At 35.3% G+C, this 15086-nt stretch overlaps 2 protein-coding genes across 2 annotated transcripts in view; both read left to right on the top strand.

Annotated features, from left to right (window-relative positions):
- LOC125831174 (ethanolamine-phosphate cytidylyltransferase-like) overlaps positions 1–15086 on the top strand; it is a 912135-nt gene that overhangs the window by 727200 nt on the left and 169849 nt on the right. The window lies entirely within an intron of this gene.
- LOC125831201 (zinc finger protein CONSTANS-LIKE 12-like) lies at positions 10271–13673 on the top strand. The gene is made up of 6 exons (XM_049510386.1): positions 10271–10851; positions 11049–11267; positions 11512–11858; positions 12361–12546; positions 13113–13201; positions 13282–13673. The coding sequence occupies exons 1-4, from the start codon at positions 10276–10278 to the stop codon at positions 12485–12487; spliced, it is 1269 nt and encodes a 422-aa protein (XP_049366343.1). The 5' UTR covers positions 10271–10275; the 3' UTR covers positions 12488–12546; positions 13113–13201; positions 13282–13673.

The following is a 15086-nucleotide window of genomic DNA, read 5'->3' as shown; positions in this document are numbered from 1 at the left end:
TTCTGTGTTTTAAAGCTTCTAAAGTTTGAACAGTTTACTTTGGTCAAAACTTCAGGTGAACGACCTCAGAAAGCATTTTGATGGATCTATTAGCTCCGGAACATCAACTATGATTTTGATGGACCCTTAGTTAAAATCCCGAGATTTACAAACCCATTTTGAACTACCTAGTGGTTTTTGGCCAAGCGAGGCTTGGGTGTGGGATCCAGTTTTTGTCAAGAGGACATCTTTTGAAAGTAACAATAGTTTCGTTGAGTTTGGAATGCCAAATCTAAATAGGAAGAAAGTTAGGTTTGCATTGGTGGGACCCCAAGCCAATTCTGAAGGTCTAGCAGAGACTTAGGATTTTCATCCCAAGTGCTGGTGCACCAACTACTAGAGTGGCCACTCCCGCAGAACCTAGGCTCACACCTGCGACCTAGCTATTGTGGTGTCAAGTCGGCTCCTGCGGTCTAGTAGTGTGAGAAAGGTGTTGTTTTTGCGGATAGGCCATTGTTTCTGTGAGTAGCCCTGCTCCTAGGGAGCATACTGGTAGGTTAATCCTCACACAGGTGGCCTCTTTCCACTTTAGCAAGATAGCACCTGCAACGTCGGGGTCGCCAGAGCGATAATTACAGTGATTAAATCACTGAAGTTCCTCCATTATTTCATTTCGTCTTTGGGTGTTGGAGAGCTTTATTTTTGGTGATTTCTTATGGGAATTATTGCTTTGATCTAGGAGTGGTGTTGGGGACTTGTTAGACTCATTGTTTACGCGTTTAAACCCATAAGTTGCCTTCCCTATTCCTTATTTTTTGTCTTCAATTGTGATATCCTGAATTCTTGATGCATGAGCTGTTTCAGGTTGATTTAAATTTCGAATTGTGCTCTTTTTTTAGGAACAAGTTCCTTGAGCTGGATGGACCAATTGATGGAGTCAATTAAGAGATTTCTTGTGCAAGTCCCATAATATCATTTTGACTCATTTTTAGTTTCATCTCTTATTATTGCGATTTGGGTGTCAAAACGTCCATACTGACATCGCAATCATTTATTTGATTATGTGGCAGCATTCAGAGGTATTTCAGAAGGGTAAAACTCTGATTTAGTAAATTTTAGAGTGTGCACGATCAACTTCGAGATAGGCTATGGTTTAATGATCTTAAATTGAGTTTGTGTTGGTATTTGCATATTGTCTAACTAGTTTTGGGAGGGTTCTTAGCATGCTTCATGTTTAATTTATATAAATCATGTCTAAGCCTTCTTTTCGGGTAATTCAGGGTAAATTGAACATCTCTACCTTATCCGCATTGTCGTATTATGCCATGTTGTGACTATATGTTTTCTTGTATTGATATTGGTGACTCATATTTGGCCTTAGCCTAGGCGTAGACTAGTGATTGCCTTAGAACTGCTATTTTGGAGCAGTTATGCCTTAGTAATCCTCTGATATTGCTTCAAACGTTTCTAGCTCCCCGTAGACTAATGTAACAGACTTGGGTTTGGTAGTATGAATCGTTAGCTAGGTGAAAACTCCACTCTTATTGGACTTTTATCCATAACTTTCTTATGTTACTGCTCTAGCATGTTTCAGTTTTGATTTTGGCCCTTATTGATTTCATCAGACCGGATCATGGGTTTTAAGCTAGAGTGGGTCCCTTCTAACTCCGATGGAGGTTTTACCCTACAGTATCTTTCTACTTGGCGATGAGCGTGTGATTACAAAAGTTCTTCAAAGTGTTCTAGCCACAATTTGAGGTCTGTTCACATTTTTGCTAGTCATGGTTCGAGGTTCGTGCGCAATTTTATCAACATTGGATTGAGTCTGGTGTGTCAGTCAGCTTTGAGTCTTGACACCTTGATTCTAGTGAGTTCTTTGAAGTGCTTTCACCGTGTTCGAGGTGCGATTTCAGTTGTATTAGTTCTAGATCATACTTCATTTCATCTTGGGATACCATTAGTTTTTCTATGTACTTATCAGACTTATAGGGCTCCGTTTGGATTATTTCATTTCAATTGTGCATGAATGTACCTTCTAGGCTTATGGGGGCCAGTTAAGTTGTAGTTAGTTTCTTTACTTTATCGTTCCATTCTTTCTAGATTACTGAGGTGTATAGTTAGACTTCCTGTTATTGTCACATTTGTATGTCCCTTACCTACCGTTTATTCCCTCACTTTTCATTTTGTATTTTCTTTCCAATCTCAGTAGGCCTATGATGCCTACTGGGTACCTGTTGTTTTGGTACTCATGCTACACTCTATATCTATTTTTCTAATGCAGATTCTAGCACCAACCAACAATGTTAATTTCTGTGTGTCTAGCGGGATTTCTGGAGATAGAGATTGAGTTATATATATATATATATATATATATATATATATATAGTTTTTGGATAGTTTTTGTATTCGATATTAGTTTGTACTTATTTTGGTTATTTTGTAGCTTATACTTTTTTTAGTAGCTTTATATCTTTGCCCACCAGGTCGTGCGATCGGGTCTTGTATTGTTATATATATTTATGTCATTTCCTTCTTTCCATTGTGTATTCCTTTATTATGTTGTTATCTTCTCGTTGGTTGTTGATTCTGCCCAAAATGCATGTTACTTGTCGTTTCGGGAAAGAGGTTTGCTTACCTATAGGTGGGTTTTTGGTATGTGTCATCATGACCGGAGGTTTCATATCATGAAAAGTTGGTAATAGAGCCTCAGGTCCGTCGGTGTCGTTGGTACAAAGCTAATGTCTAGTAAAGTTCGACAGATCGGTGCGAAAACCTGTGTATCCTATCTTCAAGAGACTACATGACATATATATGAAGATTTTTCCTTTAGGTTGTTATTGTTCATTTGGTAGTCTTATTCAATTCCTAAAATCTTGTTTCACTCTTTCGCTGGATGGCTCGAATGTGTGGTTCACTTGCTGGGATGATGCTCACAAGCCAGTAAATAGATCCCCAGTTGGGGTCAAAGGTCGACCCCCTGGTCGTACACGAGCTGGAGCACTAACTTAGGATCAGGTCAGAGATGTGACACATGGTCTAGTTATGAAGACTTACCTATCTTTTATTCCTCCACAGTCGGTAGGGTCGGGACTAGCCTAGCCACTACTCGAGCCAGCCATTGCCTCAGAGTTGCATGTGACTATAACTAAGTTATTGGTCATGTTAGAGGGCATGCAGCAGTCCCCAGCTCCAGTTATGCTAGTACCGCAGGTTCAGCCGACATTATCAGCTCCTCAGGTTGAGGTGTCACCATCACCCATCACCGCTAATTATTGCAGTTGGAGTTATGCCATTAGAGGAGTATAAGATGGTCGAAGTGTTCTTGGGACTGGCTCCTTCGAGGTATTTTGGGGTTGTAGGGGAGGACGTCAATGAGTTTTTGATGACTTGTAAGGAGAGATTGTATACCTTGTGGTCAATAGAGTCTAGAAGAGTAGGCTTTACCGCATATCAGCTTGAAGGGTTAGCCATGTAGCGACCCTTTCAGAGGGATACTACCACTTAACGAGAAACCTAATTTAATACTTGCGACATTTAAAAGAGATTAACGAATGGCATATTGATTTTAATCTAGTAGAGGGATTAGGTTCATAAGAAATAATTTAGTTAAGGATATACATCTTGCCCATTTAAACATTTATTTGATGTTAAAATTGACATGGCGCGGAATTTAACTTATGACAGAAAAACCCTCCCAGAAAAATTTAAGCAAATAACTTACGAGCTTTTCATGCATATATTATCCTCACACTTAAGGATGAGATAACAAGAATATTACCAACTTTCGAGTACCGAAATCAGCTGGTTCATGCTTCACACAAACATTCAAAACTAATAGTAAATTTCGTATATTACAAGACTTGGGTTTACACACCCCAAAAGAACAAAACATATAGACATACTTATATTACAACCCATGGTGACATGATCAAATTAGTCCTCAAAATTTCATGTAAATATACAACACATAGATCATGTACAAGTCCCAAGGTTTATACAAAATATAGATGCCTATATGCAAATGTGATCCTCCTTAAGGCTCTCAAAATCTCCATCTCCAATGGTCAGCTTCATGCATCCTCTCGGACATTCCCTACGATAGAAACAACTATCGCTAAGCATATAGCTTAGTGGTGCAAAAACTATAGGTTTGGAGCCCTCAGATTCACCAAGTTACCTTTCTCAAGTCATGGGCAGCATAATTGAACATAATAAATAAATCAAGGAAACAATATATAAAGAGTATCAAGTTCGATATTTAAAGATTCAAATGTCAAGAACACTCATAGCATCATTTTCCAATAGATTCAACAACAAGGCTCGCCCAATATATACATCATGTAGTCACACCAAGCACAAGTAGGTATCAAGAAGGGTCGGCGCCCTGTATCAAGAAGGGTCAAAGCCCAATAATCAAGAGAACCAAGAACCATATTAAAAATGGCTTTCTAGTTCATACTTAAAATGGACAACTTCCATTCTTAAGACTGACTAAAATCCAAACTCAAGATGGCAAATGATCTAAATCAAGAGGCAAGCCAATAATGACAAAGTCACAGCCACAAGAAGGACAAGGTCCCAACAAGAGTGCCAAGTGATCAAACAATTCGTACAAGTGGGTGAGTTACACAAGCGTCTTTAACATCTTAAAGGATACCAACACGACAATGCAAAGTGACGAGAGGTAACCAAGGTACCAAGATCAACTTTCAGATATACTAGCAGTTAAAAGAGTGCAAGTGCAAGTTTATACACAAACCTTAGTGCTTTAGCAAAGAAGCAGTCCAACACAACGTCGCGAGTTCAGACCGTAGACCAACCAACGTTTCAAGGTCCTCAACTTGTTCACGAGTATATACAACCTTAAAAATATAATTAAATAACTTCTTTAATTCCTAGCAGATCAATAATGTTGATGTAAAACAGGATTATCATCACAAGTAAGCTTAGCCTGTACAAATACGACTATGCTCCCAAAACAGTAATTCTGGCCAGCCTAGTACCTCATGTCACAACTTAGATTTGAAAAGGAAAACGGCAAAACTAGACTTTATAACCTTCATGAAAGATGTAGATACATCTCTTAGGGTTGCAAACAAATAAGAATCACTGCAAAATATATTTTTATAAAAAGATATATTCAAAACACTAACAGTTGTTCATACAGGATTTGTAATTTCAAAATCTGGACAGAACTTGTCCTATGTTGCATCCCATATTTCGAATTAATAACAGCTAAATTAGAGTTTTATATAAACATAAGAGTTATAGGTCTACAAAGTAGCTTTCCAAATCATATTTATTCACTGTAAACGAAGTTCTAGAGAAAGAGATATGCATAAAATACCAAACACTATCCAGCTCAGAAACAGATTTCGTCACTTACCAAAAAGAAGTGTATGTATCGAATTCCAGCCAAAAGGGCCAAGTTTTTCTCTTGTGATTTTGAAGAACAACTTGTTAGATAATGTTCTAAGGTTCTTATACTTCAGGTGATACGAATTTTACTAGCAGAGGTGTCAAAATATAGTCTCAAAAGTGAGGCTAGTCACATGTACAGCTGTCACTAAAAGGGTTGTTCAAATAAAGGTAGGCTGCCAAAAAGCATACATATATACCTATATGTATATACCTAATGCCAACACTTTCAATTTATATGTAATTCTAATTAGAAAATTATGTAAATACCCCCATACAATACCTTAAATTCCGATCACAATTATGTTAAGCGATGTTGCAAATATCACAAAATTTCAAGTTCCCAAAATGAGAATAAAACATATTCTAGTAATTAAGCAATGGTGTATCGACATGCGAATGTTGGTCTAGTATTTAGGGGTGTTACAAGCCAAAAAGTGATGGTGATTGTATATGGAGTGTAGACAAGCTAGGTCACCTCCCGTATCTTCGACTGAGTTTTTAGAGGCTTTCTTGGCCATATTTATATCAAGAAACATTAGAGATTGACTACAAAATCAGTTTGCTAGGTTGGAGCAGGCCTCTGACCATGTCGAAGTACGAGGCTGGGTTACATGAGCTCTCCAAACATGCTGCCATGATTTTACCTACAGAGTAAGAGAGAGTTTGTTGCTTCGTCCGTGTATTGAGGTTGTAGTTACGAATCAAGAGTGAATCTATGGCTTCAATGGGCAAATATTTTTTAGATGTTGTTGATCACACTCGTACTATGGATGAGCTCCATCGCAAAGCCCAAAGATGCATCGATAAGAGGGAATGCCACTAGGGAAGCTATAATGGTTATCATTCTAAGGGCAGGGACCATTATGATAGATCTCAGCAATGCTACCAGCATCAGGGTTATTCCAGTCGGCATGTTCAAGCAACACTCCAAGCCTTAGAGAGCGACTTGTATAACTGAGGTGGTGATGGTTTATGTTAGAGTTCGAGAGGCTCGCATTTGGGATCTTTGGGTCGTGGTGGTCGATCTTCTCATAGTTGTGCTTCTCAGGGTTGTTATGATTATGGTAAGCTTGACCACTAATCTAGAGAGTTTCCCTGGTGAGGGATGATTGTGCTTGCTCCACAGACACCTCAACAAATTTTGGCAGTAGTACAGACTAGAGGTAGTGCCCAAGGTCAGGATCATAGAGGTGGTCACCAAGAGGCTCGAAGAGGACCCCAAGGAGGTAGGTCAAGAGATAGATTAAACGTTCAGTTCATAGGGCCACCTATATACAACTCCAACGAGATGGGAAGCTGAGGCATTGGACGTTGTCATCATAGGTACGATTCTTATATGCCATTAAGTCCTCCTCAGTTTTATTTAATCTGGATTCTACATATTCTTATGTACATGTTTATTATGCTTCCCAAATAAGTTTGATTTCTTAGACTCTATTAGCGTCGTTACATGTTTCGACCCCGTGTGGGCGAGTCTTTAGTAGTGGATCTGGAGTATAGATCATGTTTGGTGACTATCCAGGGGTGTGACACTAGAACTGACTTTATTGTGTTGGATATGCTTGATTTTGATGTTATTATGGGCATGGAATTATGATAAGACACTTATATCAATTATTATTTCTTAAAAAACGTGCAAAGTTTAATCTGAATAAGTTAAAGTGAGGGAGTTATATATTCCCCTTGATTTGCTAAAAAATATAAGTAAAAAAATTATTTTTAGTTAGGGTCAAGTACAATAAAATAGAGGAAGTTACTCCCTCTATCCCATTTTTAAGTGTCATTATGAAAAAAAATTTAATTACAATGTAGGAATATATTTACCATATTTTATTATTCTTATTATATCAATCATTGTTTCTTAAGGAACATGCAAAGTGTAATCTGAATTGGTAAAAGTGAACGTACAGCAATAGATTCCTCTTGATTTGCTAAAATAAATAAGTAAACAAAATTATTTTAGTTAGGGTAAAATAACATAAAGCGAAGGAAGTTACTTCCTCCATCCCATTATAAGTGTCATCATGAATAAACCTAAGTACAATGTAGGACTATCAAGGGCGGCGGATCAACACTAAAGCCACTAATGCAGTGGCTTTAGGCCCCAAAAAATAAGGGCCTCCAAAGAACTTAAAACCCCCAAATTCAATTATGAAAACATTTGCACAAAAAAGAAATGAATCCGACTAAGAGGCAAAGATAAAACGAAGAAACAAAAGCAAGAAGCACCGCATTAACACTTGGAAGAAACAAAATACCAAGTAGAATATAAATAAATTATGCATTTATTGTTACTATTAATTAAATGTTTCTTAATAGTTTGTTGCTAATCTCTTTGTGAAATTTTATTATTGATGTAATTATAATTAAAAATAGTAGACAACAAAATTTACAATTACTTTTTATTTCTCAATTTATCTAATTCACTTTAATTTGAATTAACTATGTTTTAATATTGGCTTTGTAAGATCATCTTCAATTCTTTGAGATGTTTTACTAAACATTTCAAGCTTAAACTAATTAAATTAACAAATAATTAAATTTTAAAAAATATTGCCTTAACTTTGGATGTCTTCTAAAGGTAATAATCACTATAATATTGATTTTTCTAATTAAAAGTATTACGAAATATTATATAAGTAAAAAAAATGATACTCTAATAGGCATATTCAATAAAGTGAAATCTTAATTTTATTTGAAAACACTTTTAGAATAATTTTGATAGTTTATGTAACAATTGATTCTATTGAAAAAGTTTTCAAAATTATAATCAATAAAAAGAGATTTAAACATTTGTATTGTTGTATAACGTACATATATTTATTCTTTTCTAACAAATATGGCAAGAAATGTTATATTGTTAATTGAAAAAGAAGAAATAATTATTAAATTATAACCCATTACAAAAAAAAAATTGGCATTTATGAGAATAAAATATAAAAAAAAAAATCAAAAAAATATAACTCCATTTTCTAAATGAACAGGTTTTAAGTCACACATTTTTAAAAATTCAAATAAATATAAGGGTAGTATTTAAAACAAATTCTCTCTCCCATTACTTTTACTTTTCCACTATTCTAAAAATAGATTTTCACTTTTACTTGATCACGATTTCAAAGTCGGATCTCAAGCCGGGAGTCGGGAGTTGGGGTTGGGTCTCGATCGAATGTCAGGGTCAGGTTCTTCTTTTAAAGTCGGGTCCCGCATCGAGTGTCAGGGTCAGGTCCTGGTTCAAAAGTCCGGTCACAGTTTGGATCTCAGGTCCCGGGTTAGGGTGTCGGGTTGGATCCCATGTCGGGTGTTGGGGGTTGTGTCCCGGCTCAGGTGTCAAGGTCGGGGTGAGAGTCGAGTCCCTGTTTGAATATGAGTCCAACAGTTGGCGTTAAGTCTAATGTCGGGGTCGGATTTCGAATAGTTTATCCAGATCTGTCTCGGTTCAAGTGTCAAGGTCGGATTTTGAATCGATTATCGGGGTTAATTTTTCGGGTCAAATATTATTTTCCTGAAAATATTTTCTACTCTCTAGCCAAAAAAAATATTTTTTCTGAAAAATGTTTTTTATTCCAACCAAATATTTTTTTTAAAATCCACTCATCACCCAAATATGAGATAAGTTAGAAAGCAACGTGTTTTTTAAGAAAACATTTTCTAGAAAAAGATTTTCTTTGTATCATACTTTTATCATCACTCTTTTCATTTATAAAATAGAGAGCACATTTTTCTTTAACTAAAGAGAGAGTTAGTAAATGATTAAATAAATTTAATATGGATATAATACATAATTTTTTAAGGGGCGGGCAAATCAAAAATATTAAATTAACGACAGGAAGGATTACTATGTAAAGTGAGCATTACTAATAACTTTTGAGTTCTTTAATAACTGACTAATTGAGCAGTTATTTTGGGATATTTGTTTTGGGTAAAACAACACTTAAAAATGGAACAGAGAAAGTAACATTTTTAATGCAAATCATATCCATCCTAGAAATACGATTGTTCAGTAGAGCGCATTAAAAAGAAAAGTCATGTATTAACTTTTTGCATTACTTATATCTAATTTGGTACACTTTTTCAACCAATATTTGCATTTTATTTGATACTAAGATATGTATAACTAATACTTGAAAATTCATGGTATTAGAAATGCAAGAGGTTTATGCATAAATTATCATAATTAAATACACAATCTTATTCTCAAAACATTTTCAACATCCTTTGATCATATTAGTATATTCGTAAATAAATAATCTTTTTAAAAATTATACAATGTACATTATTTTTAATATGTCAAGTCAAACAATACATAAGAAATAATCTTTGAATAACATTATTAATATATAATATTTTTATACACGCTAACAAACGCGTATTGTTATTTCATCTTTTCTCGAATCTCCCATAACGAAAAAAAATATGATCTATAGATTGTATTTTTTTTATTTAGTTTTTTAGCATGAATTGAGTTTGTAGAGAGCGAGTCCCAAGGGCTTCAATCAAAATCCGTTAGACAAGAAATATAATTCCACGTGCAGGCATACTTCTATAAATACAATATAATTTTCACTCAAAAACTTCTCTAAAGGTGGCACAAGTCCAATCATTAATCAACAAAAAACAATACTTTTACCTTGTAGATTCTTTTCCCCTTTCCATTTTTCATATTTAGTTCATCATTTCATATATTGTGACACTTGAGTTGTTGATCCATTTTTCATATTTAGTTCATCATTTCATACATTGTGACACTTGGAGTTGTTGATTCTCATAAAATCTTTAAGATCAAATTCCAATACCAAGTATGAGAATTTGATCATCAATCTTTTTATTTTCTGTCGTTTAAACATTAGGTCAATATTGAAAAAAAAAAAAAGTTAAATGGATCCTGTATGTGATTTGTGTAGTGAAGCGAGGGCAGTGGTGTATTGTAAATCAGATTCAGCGAGGCTTTGCTTGCAATGTGATGACTATGTGCACTCACCAAATCTTATATCACGAAGACATTCACGTTCTTTCATATGTGACAAATGCAATTCACAACCATCAGTTGTGAGATGCATGGATGAGGCAATAAGCTTATGTGAACGCTGTGATTGGGATGGAAATGGCTGCATCGGGACAGGGCATCGACTCAAGAAGTTGAATCCTTACACTGGATGTCCCTCTCCTGATGAGTTTACAAAGATGTTGTCACAAGTTCTTGAAATGCCTATTGGTACTGACACTAATTTTGGAAGCTTTGGTAATTCTTTTTGTAGCTCATTGAGTATTAATGAGAATAATAGCAGTTTGGAGACTAAAGTGAATGAAGGTTCATTTGTTCCTAGTAAGCTAAATGAGTTGGCTTCTAATTATAAGTTTGAAGCAGCGTGGGCAATTCCTCTCGAACCAAATTACCTGACTTTCTATCACTCAGATCTGACACCCTTCTCAGAGGGATCTGCCCTTTCTAAGGTTATATTTTACTCTTAGATTTTCTACTATTTCCTTTTTTGTTTGTTTGCATTGTTTTGATATCCGTCACATGTGTGAACTGTTCTAAGAAATGACATCATATTTTAGAGGTGAATTCAGGATTTAGACTCAGTGAGTCTTGGTGTTGAATATGTTGTATGCACTAATAGTACTTTGTTTGTTTACTTCAAATGCAGAAAGATTGTCCGACTAAGGATCTTGGATTACAGGAAGGTGATGTTCTCTCAAAAGGTGTTGATTTTGATGACGTGACATTGGATTTCAACTGTGGTTATGAGATTTTGCCCAATTCACTACCGACTGGATTCTCCGATGAAAACAAGGAATTAGATTGCTTAGTCATGGAGAAAAATTCATCCGTCACAGGATCTAATAACGTGGAAACATCTCACGAGGTTTGTGTTACTGCTTTCTTAATTTACTCTCTTACGTTCCCCATAAATCGAGTTTTACAGACAGTCTACCAAATGCAGAGGAACCAGATTCTACTGTTGACACAACTAAGGCAACTTGTTAATAGCTTTTTGTTTTGGTGGCTTGTTTTAATTTGTAAATATCTGTTACTTACTATACATGTGCCTTTTTGTGTTTGTTTTTTTTTGGAGTAGCTTTAGTTATTCCATTTGTACTTTTTGTTAGGCAACATCTTCAGTGCAGCAAGAGTATATGGGGTTGCAGTCCTCACAAATGTCTGCAGCTGCGAGTTCAACGAATCTATTGCAGACAATGAGTGCCAATGCTAATTGCATGCTTATGAATTCCAATTGCAACGGAAGCATTGGCGCCTTACCCTTTCTACCTGCACCAATTCATCCAAGCATGTCATTATCACTCTCCAACATCACTGGAGAAAGTTGTGCAGAACAAGATTGTGGATTGTCACCGGGGTTTCTGAATGAAGCACCATGGGATTTGAGTTTGGAAAATTGTCCACAGAAAAGGCATGAAGCCAAGATGAGATATAACGAGAAAAAGAAAACTAGAACGTAAGTTGGTCCATATTCATCCTACATTTGATCTGGCATAGCTTGTTTATTGCTTCTGTCATATTCATTCCATTGTCTCACTAAAATTTGTTAGTTTGGGTTAAAGTCCTACATTGGTTGACGAATGGACTGGTGATTTGTTTATATGGACTAGAACAATCCCCCCTCATGACTAAACTTTTGGGGTTGAGTTTGGCGTAGGTGTCATATCTTTACAATATTGCAACATTGTTTTGAGAAGTATCTATGTCCAAATAGAGGAGCTTCCAAACTTTGATCTTTTGCAACTCTTGCATTTAGAGTCCCTATTAATGTCGTTTATTTTTCTTCATTTTAAACTTTTCATAGATTCTCTTTATTCCCTAGGTACAATTTTACCAAAAATTTCTATACCAATTTGCTAGTACCATTTATCTAATCTAACATTTTCAGTACGTAGATTCGTTAAGTGATTAAATAGCAACCTTTTCCCTTTATTGATATTATGCTTTGTGACATGAAGGTTTGGTAAGCAAATAAGATATGCTTCACGTAAGGCTAGGGCAGATACCAGAAGACGAGTTAAAGGTAGATTTGTTAAGGCTGGTGAAGCTTATGATTATGATCCATCTGAAACAAGAGATTTCTGAGATAAGACGGCTGATTTTGGTCTCCCTTCTACTTTGTCAACACTTACCAATGTATTAAGGTACCTTACAACAACACGCGTCAAAATAATCAAATAACTTATGATGTTGTTTCTACATCTCTATTTGGCTTAGCTATGATGACAATTAGGCTCAATGAGTTGAACTAACTTTCTGATTAACCTGTAAACTGCTAAGGTAGGAGGCCTGAGAAGACCTTCTAGTAGCTTGGAAGTCATATCTAACTATATTCAACATAATGGAAAACGTGGACGACTAAATCAAAACATGCTCAAGACCTGAAACACTTTTTATTTTGCTCGACTCTAATTATCATCCGAGGGACCTTCTAGGCTAGTTTAAATAAGCAAACTCTTGTGATCCCTTATATAATTGTGTCTTAACTTACGCTATGACATGTCACCTTTTTTTGTACTTTAAACTACGCTGAAGGAGAGTAATGCATACTGATGATCGATGAAATATTTAGAGTTCTCTTTTTAGAATGACTATGGTGCTGCATCACATTAACTTGTTTACTATTTGAAATATTTCCAACTGTGCAGAATGATGATTTATGTCACGGTTTTTCTTGACGTTAACATCTTTGTCTATCTGTATAAAGCAGGCCTTTAATGAACACTCTGAACAAGAAGAGGTTGTCATGATTTACAATGGCCTAACTGGTATTTCTACTAGACTGTTGCTTTCTCATAGGTAATTATAACAAACATGTACTCTCATTATAGTTCGCGTTTATGTTGCTGTGTTTTCTTATTCTGTTTTCGTTCTTGAAGGATCACACAGTCAGATGATACAATTGCAAAAGGACTCTGCCTTTCCTGTGCATTCTGAAGTCAGAAAACCTCAACGTATGATTTGTTGAGGTTTTCTGACTTCAATGAAATCCATATCCGGTGCCATCTAATAAGCTTCGACATTATGAGCACTTAGATCGTTTGCTTTCACATTTTCCTTCTCGTTTAATAGACGATTTCTATTGAACTCAAGCTATATTCATCTCATTGAATTGGCTTTAGCAATTTTTTAAATAAGGTATTTTGAAGAACAGAACAACAACAGGGATTTGTGGCCAAAATGGTCACCTTAATTTTCCCAAGTCTTATTACAGTTAGATACTTGTGGCACTGAGTGAGCAATCTTGGCTTCCTTTGTGCTTGGATGCTCTTATGCTCACTCTGTTCCAATTTATGTGATGTAGTTTGATTGAACTCGAAGTTTAAGAAATATGAGAAAACTTTGCAATGTTCCAAAATTACCTACACCTTTATACACTTTTTGACTTTTTGCCAAATAAATGGACCCAATATGGGTAAAATGTTGATAGTGTCATTAAATATTTGTCAAATAAGAAATGTGTCATTTTTTTAGAGTTGCTAAAAAGGAAAATGGTCAAATAAATTGAGACAGAGGAAATACTATTTTATAACAATGTGTATGCATCAGAAATTTGTATCTTACTAACAAGTAAACACTATAACTACTATTGCCAAGAATAAGGACCCGTTTGGCCATAGATTTCCCAAGTAAGATTTGGGGGAAAATTTGACAAATAGTGTTTGTCCATATAATTTGCCATTATTTGACAAATAACACAAATTCCCAAATACTAAAATAAAATAAAAAACTGGTATTAGAGCCAAATCTCATTATTTGGGAGCTTTTAAAAATTCAAATTTTACACCAAACTTCTATCTTTTACAAAAACACTCTCTATAGTTGTTGTTTGCGTTGTATTACATAATTTTTTACTGAACAACAAAACAGTGATGGAATATTCAATGAATATGAAAGTGATGATATGGTTGTTGATGAAAATGTCGAACAATCGGTTCAGGGTAACAAAGTCATTAGCTTCATCTACTTCATAATGTATGGAATGATGCTTGTTGCACTCGCTCGGAACTACCACATTGCTCTAGTGTCATGGACACTATTTGTTATTTGTTGTAACGAAGATCCAATTGACTTGTTGCAGAAGTCATGCATCTTGTTACGGCGACGTTTCCATCTTGTTATGTAATACAAACCTATGGTTAATTTCGATAATTTTTAAAATTTATGGGTATAAATCATATTTCTTAAAAACGTGAAATATGTTTCACAAATACTATGGAAAAACACATGGTGAAACTTCACCCAAATAATATTTACAAAAAATATTTTAAAAACTATGGTCAAACACTAGCTAAATCTCAAACTGAAATTATAGCATCCAAGATAATAGCATCAATGTGGGGCTTTATCACTACTACAAAAAAGCTCAAAATCGAGGGCTAAAATCGACAGATAGGGTCGGTCTTTTAAAGAAACCTAATGCCAAACCGCTGAATTGTACATCATTGCTTTTGCCATCGTCGCTTTGGTGAATTCGACTGACATGATCTGTTAAAATTGAGGGACAATCAACCCTTTCTGTTGGTTTTCCACTTGTAATCGAATCCAAAAATATTGTATTACTTTGGACAATTCTATCATTCAGCCACACATGCTCTTTTATGAAATATTTTCATTGGTTTTATTTATACTCTTGAACTGCAATTTTGCACTTCAAAAATCGACCTGTCCGTCGGTAAGGAAA

The sequence above is a fragment of the Solanum verrucosum genome, unplaced genomic scaffold (genome assembly GCF_900185275.1).
Source record: "Solanum verrucosum unplaced genomic scaffold, falcon-dt-bn FXZP01000049.1, whole genome shotgun sequence".
In the NCBI taxonomy this organism is placed as follows: domain Eukaryota; kingdom Viridiplantae; phylum Streptophyta; class Magnoliopsida; order Solanales; family Solanaceae; genus Solanum; species Solanum verrucosum.
This window is presented reverse-complemented; position numbering and strand designations above follow the sequence as displayed.

Coding starts and splice junctions, on each gene's coding strand:
- LOC125831201 (XM_049510386.1), top strand. CDS start 10,276: ATGGATCCTGTATGTGATTTGTGTAGTGAAGCGAGGGCAGTGGTGTAT. Junction 10,852..11,048: donor AGGGATCTGCCCTTTCTAAG/GTTATATTTTAC, acceptor CTTCAAATGCAG/AAAGATTGTCCGACTAAGGA. Junction 11,859..12,360: donor GAGAAAAAGAAAACTAGAAC/GTAAGTTGGTCC, acceptor TGTGACATGAAG/GTTTGGTAAGCAAATAAGAT.